The sequence below is a fragment of the Manis pentadactyla genome, chromosome 3 (assembly GCF_030020395.1).
Source record: "Manis pentadactyla isolate mManPen7 chromosome 3, mManPen7.hap1, whole genome shotgun sequence".
NCBI lineage: Eukaryota > Metazoa > Chordata > Mammalia > Pholidota > Manidae > Manis > Manis pentadactyla.
Window position 1 is genome coordinate 201367137 of NC_080021.1, and position 14056 is coordinate 201381192.

General features: G+C 48.5%; 1 protein-coding gene across 1 annotated transcript; it reads right to left on the reverse strand.

Moving 5' to 3' along the window:
- Positions 1–1420: 1420 nt before the first annotated feature.
- SLC46A2 (solute carrier family 46 member 2) lies at positions 1421–11698 on the reverse strand. Its single transcript, XM_036915630.2, has 4 exons — positions 10386–11698; positions 8999–9082; positions 8443–8599; positions 1421–2310 (listed from the first exon to the last, which is right to left on the reverse strand). The coding sequence occupies exons 1-4, from the start codon at positions 11512–11514 to the stop codon at positions 2253–2255; spliced, it is 1428 nt and encodes a 475-aa protein (XP_036771525.1). The 5' UTR covers positions 11515–11698; the 3' UTR covers positions 1421–2252.
- Between the last annotated feature and the right edge of the window lie 2358 nt (positions 11699–14056).

Genomic DNA, 14056 nt, shown 5'->3' on the forward strand with positions numbered 1-14056 from the left:
GGAGTAGAAAAGCTTTGAAACTACTACCCTGGTGATGGGTGGGGTTGAAATGGAATGAATACTGGCGCTTTGTGAGCCCAGCTCAGGTTAGAACCCACAAGCTTGTGGTAGGGTCATTGTGGACAACGACAGACATTTTTCTAACTTGCAAGCTTTTCAGAAGCAGGATTGGAGAAGTCAGTGATTAGATTCCTTCAGGCTGGGGAACTGGTCAGGGGCTGGGGTGGGAGACAGAGTCCAGAGGCATGAGCATATTGGTGAGGGTCTGAGTGGTGGACCATGGCCTTGAACTCATCTTCCCCATCCCACCTTCTCTGCTTACATTTCTCATCTCAGTGAGGGGCTCTGCCTTCTTGTGCGTTGTCTAAACCACAAATCTGAGTCGCCATTGCCTCCCTCTCCCCCTCTGTAGTCCTTCCATCACCAAGTTCTCTGGACTTCTAGCTCCCAAATAATTCTCCAAGTCCGTCTACTTCTCTCTATCCAGGGCCAGACCACCATCATCCATCACCTGGATGCCTGCACGGGACCCTCTGCTTGTCTCCTCCCTGCAAGTCTTGCTCGAGCTGCTTCCACCAGTTCATTCTCAGTGCCGCCAGGGCGCTCTTCCCAAGATGCAAATGTACGCGTCCGTGCTCTGCTTAAGACCTTCCAACAGCTATCTCCACTGCTCTACAGAGACACTTTTTTTTTTAATTAATTAATTAATTTTTTGAGAGGGCCTCTCATATTTATTGATCAAATGGTTGTTAACAGTTAACAACAATAAAATTCTGTACAGGGGACTCAATGCACAATCATTAATCCACCCCAAGCCTAATCAGAGACACTTTTTTAAAGGCTCTATTTCTTCGTTCCTCCCTCTAAGCCAGTCCCGTCTAACTCCACCCTCCTTGATGCCTCTCTCTCCCTTTTTGCTCCCCTCACACTGAATTCCTTTATCTTAGGATATTTTTACCTTAAAGCCTTCCTGCATGTTCCTTCTATCTGGAATGTGCCTCAACTTCTGACCTTAGTAACTCCTTATCCTTCCAGTCTTATCATATGCCTTTTCTTCTGAGAAGCCCTCCTGGCTCTCCTAGATCTGGATCGCATGCTCCCTTAGGTGAGCAACTTATTATAGGCCACGTCACTGCCTGCTGTTCTGTCCACTCCACCCACTAGATGAAACCCTCTGTTAGGACAGGAGCAGAGTCATGTCCTCATTATATCTCAGCATCTACCATGGTGCAGGGACCTTAGTAGATGTGCCATTAATTTTTGTTCAACTCCCTGCAAGAAATCAGAGATACACACTCTGAGGCCATGTGTTCTGAGATTTACATGCATTCTCTAGCTTTCAGTTTTACCCCAGTATAAGAATGCCATGCCTGTAGAAAAACAGGGAATCTGACCTAGGAAAGAATGATCCACAACACAGACTACGAATGTTGATTTTTATTAGATGAGTCTGCTTTTATATATGTAAGTCAAATAGGCTATAAAAAGAAGTACCTCAAAATAAAATGGTTGCAGCATAGCTCCTCTCCCCTCCCTTCACACCACTCACTCTGGGAAGTACTGTTGACTGAACGTATTCAAGTTAATATTCTGTTGAAAGTCTTGATATTTGCTTCTTGTAAACAACAGCAACAATGACAACAGAACTACCCTGAAGCCAAAAGCCTGAGCTCCAGATCTCTCCTGAGTGTTCACAGTGAATAAGGTGCAGGGAAGAAAACTCACTTTTTTTCAAGGTTTTATGTTAATTTAAAAAATATTGACTGACATTGGCAGTTCTTATGAAACATCCCTTCCACGTTCCCCTCAGGCTGCTGAAAATGCAAGCTTTGCTTTGAGGTCTCAATGGGACTCCTAGCACAGCACCCAGGGGACGAGTTAGCCATACTTTGGAGTCCTGAGGAGAAGTCCTGGCAGAAAAGGCCTGCTGTCTGATACTTACAGCATCTGCTATGACTGTGCATGCAGTCTGTACATAGAACCCTTGAAATTCCCAGTCTACTATCCGTAGAACCTGACCTCTGCCTCCTTAGGGACACCGGAAAGCTGAGAAAGTTCTTCCATCACCAGGAAAGTGCTTTTCCCTACCCGCCAGAGAGTCCTGAAACAGAGCATGTCTTCTGGGCCCAACTCTAGCTGGAGCCTGGCTGGCTTGGGCAGTGGGTTATCCGGTCATCAGTTTCCGGTCCCTTCCTTTGTCTTCAAAGGGGCGCGAGCATTGCTGGTGTTTGCAACTCGGCAGGGGAGCACCTTCATTTCTCTGTGCTGTCTCCATATTGCAACCATGAGGCTTGTTTATAGGCCACGATGCTGTAAGAATTTACAACAGGAAATTATAAGAGAACAGCTGGGAAGGGGCAAAGAGTGGTCCTTTTCCTCCCCACCCACAGTGGAGGTCTCCAGGTGGAGAAGCTCTATCCACTATGGCATCAGGATGCTGTACAGAACGGAGAGATGGCCGAGGGACCCTCCCCCACTCCAGGCTCTCTCCACTCCTGTAACATCTCAAGCCCTTTGCATCTGCCTTTTCCCTTTTTCTTGGAACCTCTATCTCACTTTTGCCTAATGATGAACTCCCATGTGTATCTCAAGATCAAGATTTGCTAATCCCAAGCACAGTCAGCTGTCTCCTGCCTTTCCACAGGCCCTTTATCTCACCCATAAATCATTAAGCTGTCTTCAGATATTTGTAGATAAACGGACGCATAGGAATTAGGAGCCCTGAGCTGAAGTCTTGGATCTGTGTGACCATTAGCATGTCTGTCACCCTCTCGAGCCCACGTTTTTCTCAGGTTTGAGCTCTAGAAACCTCAGGTTCTAAGCAAGAGCACAGTTCTTACTACTGATGTGCAACACCTAGAGCTGCCTGATGGGCTGCGACCTTAAATCCAAGCCTTCTAAGACAACTTTGTGGAAACTCCCAAACACACTGATTTCCCACCTTCCATGAGCCCCAGGGCTGTGCAGCGAGGAGCACTTACTGTATTTAAAACCAAACATCGTAGCACAAAGCTGACGAGGAGAGCTGAGACCTGGAGGCAGCTGGCCCAGGACCATGTGAACGCTGGCCTGCAGCCCTGACGCCATCGCTGACCCCTCCTGAGGGCCACTAGAGCACAGCCACATGGTGATGGCCAGCCCCTGGCCTCGGGGTCAGCTGACAGGCAGCTCTAGGATGTGGCCACAGTGCTGGCTAATGGTGCCACATCCTGAGCCCTCATTAGACAAATACTTTTTGAGTACTTCTTATATCCTAGGCTCTCTGCTGGACACAGAAGATACCTGGTGAGCCAAAGAGGCATGATTCCTGCCCTGACAGAGCCTACAGTCTAGTGGACAAGCATATGGAACACCTACTACATAGTCACTGACTGTCATGCAATGAAAGAAAAGCATGGGAAGCTCCAGGAGCATGTGATACAAGGATCAAATTCAGATTGAAAAGGGGATTTTCTTGAAGCCTTTTTGAGAAAATGGTGTTTAAGACCACAACTCTTTGGGTTAAGAAAGAGGTGTGGGTGAGGAAGGAGAGAAGCATGAGGGGCAGCCACTGAGCTGAAGCATAGCTGGGGGTGGGCGGTTAGTGGCAGGTGTAGAAGCTGGAGAGGTTGGCAAGGCCACATGATGCCAAACCCGGTGGTTCTGGATAAGACATGTGCGTTTCATCCTAAAAGCAATGAAAACCAAGTGCAGGGCTTTGACCAGGATATGACGCAATCTGATAGGCACTTTCAGGAAATCACGGGCCACCTGGTGGAGAGAGGTTGGGAGGGGAGCAGGAGCGGATGCGGGGAGAATGGGGCAGAGGCCAGTTGGCTCATCCAAGTGCTTTGGACTAGGGGTGGTAGCGGAAGCAATAAGAAGGAAGAATTTGAGGCTTATTTTCGGGTAGAACAAATGAGATCTGATGGAGGGAGATGAAGAGGGGGGAGGAAATGGGTGATTCTCCAATTTCTATTCTGGCTGAGTGGTGGGGCCATTCAATGAGGTGGGAAAGACGGGAGGGGACCAGGAACTCAGTGTGGGCCTTTGAGATGGTAATTAGAAGTTTTGAAAGTACTTTAGATTGCTTGGAGAGAGAGAGTGTGAAGTGAGAAGACTACCCAGAGCATCGGCGCACAGAGTCCTTCCATTTGGAGGTTTGTAGAGAAGCGGCCATCAAGAAGGTAGGAGAAAGACCAGGGGTGGAAGGTGGTCAGACAGCCCAGTGACGAGTGCCTCCCGAGGAAGGGGTAGTCCGTAGTGCTGGGGGCAGCGGAGAAATCCTAGGGGATGAGGATTGCGGCCTGAAGTCACCAGTGGCCTTAGTAACAACAGCATCATCAGACACAGTGGGTTGTAAAGTGAGTAGGAGGTGAGACGGCGAGGTGGTGTGCAGTCCAGGCTTTGGGGAAGTCGGCTTTAACAGGGTGGTAGATCACGCGTCAGTCTTGTAGGAAGAATTCAGGAGCCGGAGCAGCTAACGAGCAGTGAGCTCTCCAAGGAGCTGGGAGAGGTGGCACCCAGATACCTGGTGACTTTTCTAAGAAGCAATGTCATGTCGTGGATAAGAGACACTTGCCTGCGTTCAAGTCCTGTCTCTACCACATACTAGCTGTGTAACTTTCAGCAGGTTACATAATACCATAGAGTCTGTTTCCTCATCTGCAAAATGAGGATAATAATAGTAATTACCTCAGAGGATTGTTTGGGGAGATTAAATTCATTAAAATATGTAAAATATTTTTAAGTAGTGCCTGGCATAAAATAAGGGCTCCTGACATGTTTGCTATTATTATTAAAGATGGGGTGGAGAGTAGAAAAGAACAGGATGGGTGCAGATGAAAGTAGGTTTGTAGACTGACTTGGGAGAAGGTGAGGCCATTCTTCTGCGATGACTTCTGCTTTCTCTATGAAGCATGAGGCAGCAGCTAAGCGCGTGTGTTGGGTGGCAAGTGGGTTGCAGATGGGCAGAGCCAGACGGTTATTTGCTCAGTATTTCCCAATCGCTTGTAAAGAAGAGCAGCAAGCAGGAGAGGGCAGGTTCTCGCAGTCACGTGAAATCGGCTCACTGTGGAACTATGGAAGGGTCGGGGCTCCTCCCAGCCTCTGCCCTCCACAGTCTCCACTCCCCCAATCTGACGTGTCTTCCTGGGCTTTTATGTCATTGGAATGTAACTTTTCTTTCTGTGGCTAGAAAGCTCTACCGGTCTTTCCTGTTGCTCTCACTTAATGATTGATGGTACAGCCTTGGCCTCTTCTAGATGTAAGAATTTTACAGAATCTTGTTTATTTAGTGACTTCGTGGAAGGAGAAGGTAATGGAAACACTTCCTTTATACCTGAGCTCTTCATCTTAGTTGTACATTCAAATAATCGGAGAGCTTTTAAAAACACCTGTGTTCAGGCCCCGGAAGATGACTGGTTAGCCAGAGACGGGTAAGATTCCTCAAGGGAGGAACAACCTAAGACAGGCACAGTCGCAGGGGGGCCATCAGCTGAGAAATTGGGGATCAACAGAGGTGAGGCTTAGAACCTCACCCCCCCTATTCTGAGAGAAATCTTCTGCATCCGTGGATGTTTTATTGCCCTGGTCTAGCTTGGATTAACACATAGTCTACAGGCACACACCTGATCATCTACATTTGCTCTCTTACAACACTAAACTATGTTTTCTACCTTTATCTTGTATCTACCTACCACTTCAGCATTTTATTAAAAATAATAATAATAAAGAGAGAAATGTGGTATCCACATATAAATCAAGTATAAAAACCAAATGAGTATTCATATTTGAACTGACTGTTTATAGTTCATAATGCATGAGCAAAACCGAAAGTTTCTGTGATGACTGCCCTTGTACTGTTCACTATGTAACTTATTCACTATGTAAGAATTTGTTCTACATGTAAAAACTTGTTTGTTATGCCTCAGAAGATTGGAGACTGAAAAAAATTAGGCTTGGGGTGGAATAATGATTGTGCATTGAGCATTGGCTCCCCTATACAGAATTTTATTGTCGTTAACAACCATTTGATCAATAAATATGAGAGATGCCCTCACAAAAAAAAAAAAAAAAAAGGACAGACTTCCAATGGTAAAATAAATTAGTAACCGGGATGTAATGTATAGCATAAGGAATATAGTCAAGATATTGTAACAGCCTGGTAGGGTGATACCTGGAACCTAGAATTATGTATATAAATGTTCTACCACTGTGTTGTACACTTGAAACTCATGTAATGTAATACTGTGTGTCAACTACCCTTCAATAAAAAATAATTATTAAAAAAAAAAAAACAAAAAAAAAAAACACCTGTGTTCAGGCTGCACCCCAGATCAACAGAGTCAGAATCTTAGGGGGTGGGATCCAGACATCAGTAATTTTTACATCTTTCCAGGTGATCCCAAAGTACAATGGAGGCTTTATTTGCACTTGAGTCTCTTTAACGAAAGGGTCTACAACAGAGAAACAATTAGCAAGTACTCAAGTGCCTCATTTGCAGAAGCATTCAATTACTGGTTTGATTGGTTCAAGATTCTGCCCCTGCTTCTGTCATTCAAGCTCCTGAAGACCCTGCATCTCTTAGATGCAGCGCATGGCAGGTATGAGCCAGTGGAGTGCCTGTCACACAGTGCCCTGGGGCGAGGTCTCAAGGGTGGCAAACCTGTTTCATGTGCCCTAAAGTCTCCTAACAAAGGCCAAGCATCCTAACACACGAAGCAATGAAACTGTAGAAAGGAACCAATCATCGTCTTTTCTCATTGCTTTCATTTGTGTACAGCTCTAGCTGTGAAGCAGACTAGTGAGACCTGCTGTCCTTTTTGGGTTTTGTTTATTTGTTTAAGTTGAAGAAAAGATTTCAACCCACTGCCCAGTCAGTTAGCACTGGATCTCCTCCAGGTGGCCCGGCTACTAATCCATTCCCAGGTGGGAATTCCCACTTGGACAAAGAGCTGGGAGCCAAGACTCACATGAAAACGGGCGGGTGGAAAGGCCTAAGGGCTGGGCAGTCTGAGGACAGGTCTGGCTTAGCCCCACACCTTAACAGAACGAGAACTGGGACAAGAGGGCACTAGTGATCATGTCTGCAGCTTGCACAACTTTTCTCTTCCTATTTTATTTTCTTCAACTATGAAATAAAGCAAAGAGCCTTCGTGACTGGTGATTTGTTAGAAAGCTGAACCTCCTACATAGGCAGGGACCTATGATGTTATGATGCGATGCGAAAATTCAAGTAAAAGCCTTACTACCAACCGCTTCCTCCAACCTGCCTTTAATTATTTTCTAGTCTGCTGCCTATAATACCTCTGTTGTCAATATTTAGAGTTCTCATGTGCTGCTAGGCAGGTCCCTCTAAAATGCAAACCTGTATCAAATCCCTTGCACCTTATTGTGGATATATTTACCATATTCCTTTCTCCTCTGGTGGGATTGATACAAGCACGGAGAACCCCACTTATAGGGAAGGGGTGAAACAGCCAAAAACAGTCCACAACTGCTAATACAGTAGCCACTAGTTACATTGGCTACTGAACACCTGACATGTGTTTGTATTGAGTCCAAATTGAGAAGTGCTGTGAGCACAAAACACAGACCAGATTTCAAAGACTTCGTTTAAAAAAACTCATTGATAAATTTTATGAATTGATTGCATGTTGAAATATTTTGGATATATTGGGTCAAATTAAACTGATTTCACCTATTTTATTGTTTTAAAATGTGGCTACTAGAAACTGTAAAATCACATACAGGGCTTGTGCTTGCAGTTGGCGCTGTATTTCCCTTGGACGGGACTGCTTGAAGGCCAGACTATTCCATGTGGCCCATTTTGGTGATGACCTAGGTTAGTGCTCTTGCCGCAGACTGGCGGAGTACCTCTCCTTTGCTTCTGCAGCCTTCCTCCTGACTGTTATCTCCAAGACTTGAGTGCTCTTGGTTTACAAAGGAGACTGTTCCCCCAGCCCAGCTCCTCTGGGGAGCTCACACAGGCCAGAGGCCATGAGATGTCAGGGCCACTGAGCACAGAGGCTGCCAGGGGCCAAGCCCCTGGAGGGCAGAGAGAAGAGAGTTCTCAGAAATAAGGTGCGAAGACTCTCATTTAATGGTAGGTAAACAAAAGAGGTCTGAGTGGTTCAAGAGGGTTTCTCATCCCAGCCTCTGTTTACAAGGAAGTATATGAGCTCCTATAAATAAATTGAATTACAAAAGTGCCAGGAAGTGAGCCAGCTGGTTTTTAGAGCCATATATTTATTATTTACGACTGGGGAATTCCCAAAATGCTAGGTTATTAGTTTGGGGGAACAGAAGGAATTTTTCTTTGTGAGAGAACTTACTCAGAAGGCACTGCATAAATGCTGAAAATAAATAATACTTTATGATAATGAGTTAGAGATGGTCCAACAGTCTTTGACCTATGCCCCAGGGCCCGCACCCAAACAGCTCACACTGTTTCTGTCTTACCCAATCGGGATGATGGCCAGGAAGGAGAGAAAGGAGGAGAGAGCAAAGCAGGTGCCGACAAACTTTTCCATGGTGAGCTGATAGATCTCGTTGTACACTGTGGACGTCGCCACCCCAGTCAGAGCCAGGGACAGCTGCAGGATAACGAACACCTTTCCTGTGAGGAGACAGAGGTCACCAAGATGTGCTACGGTCCCTTCCTGGCTCCCTGCTAACTGAGCCTCTGGAGGGTTCTCAGGAGACCTCCCGCCCTTCCCAGACTCCGTCTCAGTCTGCATTCCCCGAGGACTCCTGCCTCCAGTCAGCAAGATCCCCTGCAGCCTGTGAATAGCAGTATCTTCCTGTGACAGAGGCTTCAGTGACTGACTTTCCAAGTCTTTCCCATCCCTGTTTTCACCCCTTCTGCCCTGGATGGTCACCAGTGTGTTCCCAGTGTACCTGAGGCTGCTTTTGGAACTATCTCAACTACCTTCTGCCAATCTGAACCCCATGCCTCAGGTCAAGCAGCTCTGAAACACTCCGGGCAGAGAACCGCAGAGAGATTCCTTTCACTCACCGTAGGAGGAGTCGTTTATGAGTTTGGACACTGCTGATCGGATGGTTGTGATGGGAATGAGAGCAAATAGCATGATGGCTCGAGCTGGAAATAAATCACATAAAAATATTCCTCTGTGGCCAGCCTTTGCCAAGGGGTAAATTAGAATGAAGCAAAAGCCTCACCAGGAACCCCCCTGGCTTGCCCTGGAAGAAGTGGTTTCCCAGGCAGACTAGTGCCCTCCCCGGGGCAGGCTGGCTCCTGGGCTCTGGTGGAGCCGTAGGTGTGCAGACCCATCCACAAGGGGGCAGGGCACAGCTGACATGGTGGGGCTTGGTGACCGGTGTCTTTACTGGCAGAGTGAGTGGTTTCTAGGGAAGTGACGCTGAGGGCACTGAAGTGACTCAAGACTGGTCTCCTTGCTCCTGGGGAGAGAGATGTCTGCCCTTGCTGTCCGCAAACACCTCTGGGAGATGGCCCAGGAGCTTTGCCAAACTGCATCCAGAACCATGTGTCACACACCCCTCCTTCCCTCAAGCCTATTCATCATCCCAATGCAGGGGTGTGTGTGTGTGTGTGTGTGCGTGTGTGTGTGTGTGCGTGTGTGTGTGTGTGTGTGTGTGTGTGTTGGCTTGTTTATTTGGCTGGGAGCTGGCCAAAGTTAATCTTGCCATGTTGTTAGGTGTTTTTCTGAGATGTACAACCTCAGCAAGGGACCACCTGTGGTAACCATCTGGAGTTGTTCTTTCTGTTAGCCACCATTCACGTGTGACTATTTAATTAAAATGAAGTGAAATGAAATTTAAAATTGTTTTTAGTTGCACTAGCCACAGTTCAAGAACACATACAGGACATTTCTCTCATTGTAGAGAGTTTACTGGAGCATTGGTCTAGAGCTCTCTGCTTGTGGTTGTCTGACCTGTGTCCTTGGATGGAAACTCCATTTTGCTTTCTTGAGGGACTTCATTACTTCAGTTGTAGAAAGCATTCATGGAGAATTTTTATCCATTTTAAAAAGCCTGTGCACGGCCTGAATGATTTTAATTAAGGGGCCTTTTCAGCTAGATTACTTAATGTCTTTTCCCTTTAAAATCAGGGAGAAGAAATCAAGAAATCAAGCCCCATCTCCTACTGACGACAGGCACCACTCATCACCCCTTCCCTGACCCCCTAGAGCCATGGACTCCACTCTGGTAATGTTTCAGTGGGCAATACAAATAACACAATACACAATACCACACAAGAAACTCGAGTGTACATGATCCTCTCTGTCTTGTACCTTCTAGGGAGCAGGTATAATCCCTGGCACTGGGCTGGGACCCCTAGGCCACATCCTGCCTGGTGTCAGCCCATGATGCAGGCGGCCAGCAGTGTCCTTGTCCTCCCTCCCCAAGAATGCCAGACTCACCAATGTAGAACATGTATGTCTCCTTCGTGAAAGCCAAGAGAAGGGCTCCCGACCCAAAGGAGACCATGCCAATCATGACCATGGTGGTGTCCCGGAAGCAGCGGGAGAAGACCAGGACGCCCAGGAAGCTGGTGATGAAGATGGTGTACCCTGCAGCCATACCATAGCCCACCTGCACTTGGTTCCAACTGAGAGGTTTCCTCAGCACAAAAAGGGGTATGATGTCCACCGTGCCCACCACCGCCAGGTCATAGGTGATGGCAGCCACAAAGAACAGAGCAATGATGGTTTTGGAGGGCATTGCTTTCCCAGGAGATGGAGGGTGCCCTGCCACACTCTGCGTGTCTGGCTGATCAGGATCCAGGGTGCGATAGGTGCCAACCGTGCCAGACACCGAATCCAGGCGGGAGAGCACCTTGCTGGGCTTGGCCATCGACTCGGGGACCTTCAGGACCAAGAGGCTATAGAAAAGGGCAAATGTGGCACAGCTCACACTGCAGGCGGTCAGCACCAGGCCTTGCCCGGAGTGCGCAGTCACCTGCTTGAAGAGATGCCCGGAGGCCATGCTCCCGCAGAATCCTGCCAAGCCCAGGATCAAGTCGATCAGGATGAGGCGCACGGAGCGGCGGCCCTCGGAGGAGCCGAGGGAACCCAGGGCCATGACCCCAGACCAGAATGCCGAGAAGCCGCCGCACAGCCCGTTCAGCGCCGCCGCCCCGTACAGCACCTCCACCGGCCAGTCCAGCAGTACCTTGAGCAGCAGCCCGAGGCGGGAGAGCAGGAAGCCCAGCAGGGGCACGCAGATGGCGATCTTGCGGTGGTAGCGGTCGCTGAGCCAGCCCAGCCCGTAGGCGGACAGCAGGGGCGTCAGGCCCACCACGAGGTTGTAGATGATGTAGAAGTTGGAGATGGCCCTCTGCTGTTGGTCCTCCAGAGGCCCCCGGGGCGACGGGCTGGCACTGTGGTTGGAGAAAGCTTCGGCGCCGAAGGACGCCTTCACCACGAGAAGCAGCCCTGCGTCGTAGAGGGAGGCGGCCACCTGGGTGGAGGCCACCACGGGCTCGATCCAGGTCCTCACCTGGAGGCTAGGCAGGGGGCCGCTCCTCGGGCAGGCGGCCTCGGGGCCCATGTGGTCTCTCCGATAGGGAATGGAGGGGCTTGCTCACCGGCAGCTGCCCAGAAACGCCGGGCTCGGTCCTAGAACGCGTGTGCGCCGTGCGTCCGGGTGCGCGCGGGAGAGGGGCGAGCCGGGCCGGCGCAGGGAGCTAGTGACAGCGGCCAGCCCAGCGGCCGAGTGACCCCCGGGCCGCGGCCCCTCCTCCCGAGGCCATAAAAGGCCGCGCCCCGCCCCCGCCCCCGCCCCCGCCGGCTGAGTTGGGTTGGCGGCCGCCCAGAGAAGCCAGGCGCTGGGGAGCGCCCCGCGGGTCCGGCCCCGCGTCCCCACCGCCGGCCGTGCGTCACGCTGCTCCTGCAAGCGCGGCCGCCTGACCAGGGCCCGACTTCCCCGCAGCCAGGCGTGCCCGGACCTCCCGCAGGTCTCTGGGCACCTTCCCTAGGGCGTGTCACGGCGTGGGTCGAGACCCTCCCCAGGCAGGGAGCACACTTCTACTCTCCCTGGCAGGCAGGTGTGGGCGAGCGGTGGGTGCCCAAGATTCTGCCTGGGATCAGTGCTGGAGTGGGAGGTTTATTTGTTGGGTTTGAAAGCAACAGGAGAACACAGACTTTGAGAGAAGGGCTTTGAGATCCTGATTTCAATTCTTTTAGGTAAATACCCAGCAGTGGGATTGCTGGATCATATGTAGTAGTTGTACTTTTAATTCTTTGAGGAACCTCCATACTGTTTTCCAGCATGGTCACCAACAGTGTACAAAGGTTCCAATATTTCATATTCTCACCAACCCTTGTTTTTACATAGAGGGTTGAGGAATTACTATTGACAGGTGTGTGTGGATGCATACATATACACGTATATATATGCATATATAAGAATTTTTAAAAATAATAGGGTAGCCATCCCGACAGATGTGAAGTGACATCTCATTGTGGTTTTGATTTGCATTTCCCTGATAATCAGTAATGTTGAGTATCTTTTCATATTCTTGTTGACTCTGTCTTCTTTGAAGAAATGTCTATTAAAGTCCTTAGCCCATTTCTAAACCAGGCTATTAGTGTTTTTTTTTTCTTCTTTTTAGCAACTGAATTGTAGTTCCTTATATATTTTAGAGATTAACCCCTTGTTAGCTATATGGTGCACAATATTTTCTCCCATTCTGGAGGTTGTCTTTTCACTCTGTTGATAGTGTCCTTTGCTGTCCAGAAGCTTTTTAGTTTGATGTAGTCCCTCCCACCTGTGTATTTGTAGACTCTTGAAGAGATACCAGTACTCCTTCATTGAAGCACTATTCACTGCCAAGATGTAGAAACAACCCAAATGTACATCAACAGATGCATGGGTAAAGCATACAATTGAATACTATTCAGGCTTTAAATAGAATGGGTAAAGCATACAACTGAAGCTTGAGGACATTATGTTAAGTGAAATTAGCCACTGACAGACAAATACTGCATGATCTTACTTATGTCAGGTAACTAACAGTCAAATTCATAGAATCAAAGAGCAGAATGATGATTGGCAGGGGCCATGCCATGGGTAGGGGCAGTGTTGGGGATGAGTTTCAGTTAAGCTAAATAAATAAGCTGCAGAGATCTGCTATATGACATTGTACAACAGCCAACGATAATATGTTATACACATAAAAATCTGCTAGGAGGATAGCTCTCATGTTAAATGTTCTCACCAAAATCAAAAAACAAAAACAAAAACCCTCAGATTAACAAAGCCTCAGCAGCAGCTAGGCTTAGCCCTCCTGCCAAGCCAAAGGCCTCTGGGAGAAGAGTCCTGTTTCAGGCACCTGCATTTGTGGGCCTGCAGCCAAGCACAGGACCCAAGCCAGCAGGGGCCCAGTGTGGGTCCCAGCCTGGAGGGCTCCCACCTCAAACCCCATGGCCAAGGGAGAGAGAGGGAGGTCCTGCCAGCCCCAGGTGTCCCTCCAGATGATAAAAATGGACCCTGGCAGGGGGCAGAGCCCACCATAACAAACAGAGTCAACTGGGTCACCTGCTCCTGAATAAAGGCACAGGACCCTTCTTCCTTCTTTGCAGTTGCTCTTCCATCTCATGGGCTCACTGCCTGGGACTTGGCTGAAAACTCTACTTCCCCATTTGCCTTGGTTCCTCCTGTAAGTACACATTTCTGCAAAAAAGACCAGGGTGGGTGGTGCATGGGCAAAAATGCACCAAGAAGAAAGACCCTTCTCCAGGATCACCCGCAGGGATGGACAGTCAAAATGCACAGCCTCCCTCCCTATCTGCTCAACCCAACACCAGCCATGGCAGCATGGATAAGCAGGAACCTAAAGTGACCCAAGGGAGACTCACGTCTGCAGGGCCCATTTAAAAAGCCAAATGGGTGAGGCTTAGAACCTCACCCCCCATTCTGAGAGAAATCTTCTGCATACGTGGATGTTTTATTGCCCGTTTCTAGCTTGGATTAACACATAGTCTACAGGCACACACCTGATCATCTACATTTGCTCTCTTACAACACTAAACTATGTTTTCTACCTTTATCTTGTATCTCCCTACCACTTCAGCATTTTATTAAAAATAAT